This window comes from Hyposmocoma kahamanoa, unplaced genomic scaffold (assembly GCF_003589595.1).
Source record: "Hyposmocoma kahamanoa isolate Upper Pololo Valley unplaced genomic scaffold, ASM358959v1 103, whole genome shotgun sequence".
Classification (NCBI taxonomy): Eukaryota; Metazoa; Arthropoda; class Insecta; order Lepidoptera; family Cosmopterigidae; genus Hyposmocoma; species Hyposmocoma kahamanoa.
Genome location: NW_020653344.1, coordinates 1990845 through 1994032, shown reverse-complemented (window position 1 = coordinate 1994032; position 3188 = coordinate 1990845). Strand labels below are relative to the sequence as shown.

The window sequence follows — 3188 nt, the reverse complement described above, 5'->3', positions numbered from 1 at the left end:
CCACTTACAAGGTGTTTTGATGTGCTTTTAAAACGGGGAAACTTATTATGATAATAATTGAAATTTGGAAACGGGATTAGGAAGATGGTGAAAGAGTGAAAATCAGGCGAGGCACTATGAAATATAAATAAACAATTATTGTAAATATACGGGAAACATTCTATTATTATTACAACAGAAAGTATATACAGTTGGTAAACACCAACAGTTGTCATGGGAGCATGTTTTAGGTTTCAACGACTGTTTTAAAATATTTGTATCCTGTTTTAAAATTCAATTTTGGTTATAATTAGTTATAGGAAATAAAACTATTTTTCCGGATTTAAATCGCGTATATTTGTTTTTTCAAACAAACCGACGTTTCGGGCCCTTTACAGGTCCCATGGTCACGGTTGACTGAGGTGGTACAGTCTTCAACCAGTTATGTCTAATATTGATGCAAACCCCCCTATTTTTTCACTATAGTTACAATAGTTATTAATTAAATACCTTACCGTGACCATGGGACCTGTAAAGGGTCCGAAACGTCGATTTGTTTGTAAAAACAAATATACGCGATTTAAATCCGGAAAAATAGTTTCATTTCCTATGTGTAACAATCGTAAAAACCTAAGAATTCATTATAATTAGTTTTTGAACTCAATTTAAAACAGGACGTAAATTTTTAGAATAGTCGTTAAAACCTAAAACATGTACCCCTGGAAATATCTACGAAATGTCGCTTACGCCCTAAAATACTGACGATAAGATTATTGATTGTACTGTATCCTTATTGTATAATGTATCCGTAAAAGTGTTCCCCATATGGTGGTCTCGTTTGTGTGATTTTTGGAAACAGAAACTTATTGTCAGAAAAGTCTATGGTCAAAAAGGTTGCTATTCTTTATAGTGATGAATATTGATCGCGTTGCTATGGTAACGTGTTTTGTAAACAAGCGTATCTACTTTATGTCCGAGGTGTTGGTGTTTATTATACTACTACTGGTGTTTACTATCTTGAATATAATTAATCTGTGTATTTGAAATAAATATTATTTGTAAAACGTATTGGAGTGGCAAGGTAAATGAGTGGCGCTATTATTGTAATTAATGCTCATAAATATCACAAATTGAGGTTGTTCTATAATCACTTTAGTTTGCATTTTACAATAGGTACGTGTAACATGATATCCTTTCTTTGTAGATTGACAGCCATGGATCTTATTGTAATGGATAAATTACGTCTACTAAAAATCGACTCAGAGCTTCGGCCACAAATCAAGATGAAACCAATGAGCCGTTACTATTTCGCCACTTCTACGAATCCTGGGGAACAGTTTTTTGTCTTCGCATCGACGGCTGCATGGCTTATCAAAAAAACTGGCAAAGATTTCGAGCAACCTAACGAAGAAGATGATCCTAACTCGATTATTGCAAACATCATGAACGTTTTGCGTGAAACAGGCATTGCTGTTGACTTTTCTTCCCATAAACTTAAACAAGGTTACGGTGAACAAGTATGTTATATACTGAACGTTTTATCGGATGAGGCTTTGAAAAAAGAGAATTTTGAATGGCAGAAACCCGTAGTAGATCTTGTTGAACCAGAAGAAACAGCTGATGAAATAGACCAAGTAGAAGATGAAACAGAAATAATATTGGACAAGGTCGAAGAAGAAATGGCGATATATTCTGAAGAATCTGAAGGAGAGTTTGAAGTAGAAGAAAAGGAATCTATTAATGGTTTAAATAAGGTTCATGATTGGGAAGCGTGGAAGTTGGAACTGGAGAGAGTAGCACCAGCACTGAGACTGAAGATTTCGGCTGACGGTAGAGATTGGCGAGCGAGACACTCCCAAATGCGGAGTTACAAAGACGAACTCTTCGAAAGATTCAAAACTACGGGATCTCAGTTGAACAAGCTTCATAGTAACATAAGTTCTGTAATGGATAAGATAGCTGCAAGGGAGAACATTTTGAATGAACAGTTCGAACCTCTAGTTCGCGAATACGGGTCACTTTTAGATGAGCTCAACAAGGTAACAAATGAATATAAGGAGGCCAGTGTAGGTGTTACCGAGAGACAGGAATTGTTGAATGAATTGACAGCAAAAGTGGAGAATATTAAACAGAGGACTGAGTCTAGAGGTTCGTCGATGAATGATAATTCTCCATTGGTGACAGCGAAGAAAGCTGTAGCTAATTTGAAGAAGGACTTACAAGAGATGGACTTTCAGATCGTTGTGCTTGTCTGGCTTTTAACTACTAAGGAGAATCCTAACAGTAATAATTACTTGTCTAATATAGAATCCAGGATCCCTACTATAGAAACTTATTAATCATCTCAAAACTGTATATCTGAACTAAGATATTTTATTTATTGTATTGTGGGGCTCTAGCCAATGCAAAACGGAGAATAGAGGAAATCTGTTAAAACACTAACATGTTCTCGATATTTTGCCATATTCTCTCCACTGAGTCCATATAATGAATATGTCACATGGGCTTTGTAATATACGTATTTTCGTTCCAAATTGTAGCCGAAAGCAAGAACTTTATTTTCCTCCATAATTTTGATCGTACACTTGCATGGCGCGAAGAGAACTAGGCAACTCAGGAAACGAAAGGAAAGGAAACTCAGGGAGAGGTTCTGTTTAATATTTTTATTGGTCATCTGTCTCTCCCCTGTAGATCCTAAAAAATAAAAGGCAGGAAATTTCATTTCTTACTACAAAATGGTCCCCCGTTTTGGTGGATGGTGAGCTCTATAGATAAGTATCTTTGTACAAAACACAAACATTAAAAATGTGCAATAATAATTACATTTGCTTTTATTTTTTAATATATTTTTTATTTTACAATTTACATGGTTACGTGGCAAAATAATGAAACTGAGAAAATAATGTTTTAAGAAATAAATTAAAAAAAAAAAACTACTATATATTCATTTCATACATTATATTTTGAAGGCATTTTTCCTCGCAAGATTTTATTTTTAAAAGACGCTGGTTTTAAATTTCTAGAAAGAAACAGATTTGTACGATTCTGCCGCTTTAGTGGTCGGTAAAAATGGTCGATCTATCACTATTTTTATTATTTCGTAGGTGGACGAGGTATGAAGTTACCGCAAGACAAAAGTAGATATATTTTTTTAAATTAATATCTTTAAACATTATTCTCTCGGTTTCGAATTTTTGTCACAAACGCAT

At 34.4% G+C, this 3188-nt stretch overlaps 1 protein-coding gene across 1 annotated transcript; it reads left to right on the top strand.

Annotated features, from left to right (window-relative positions):
* Positions 1-669: 669 nt before the first annotated feature.
* Positions 670-2725, top strand: LOC113238507 (intraflagellar transport protein 57 homolog). The gene is made up of 2 exons (XM_026475335.1): positions 670-1060; positions 1184-2725. The coding sequence occupies exon 2, from the start codon at positions 1194-1196 to the stop codon at positions 2316-2318; it is 1125 nt and encodes a 374-aa protein (XP_026331120.1). The 5' UTR covers positions 670-1060; positions 1184-1193; the 3' UTR covers positions 2319-2725.
* Positions 2726-3188: the final 463 nt, after the last annotated feature.

Coding starts and splice junctions, on each gene's coding strand:
- LOC113238507 (XM_026475335.1), top strand. CDS start 1,194: ATGGATCTTATTGTAATGGATAAATTACGTCTACTAAAAATCGACTCA.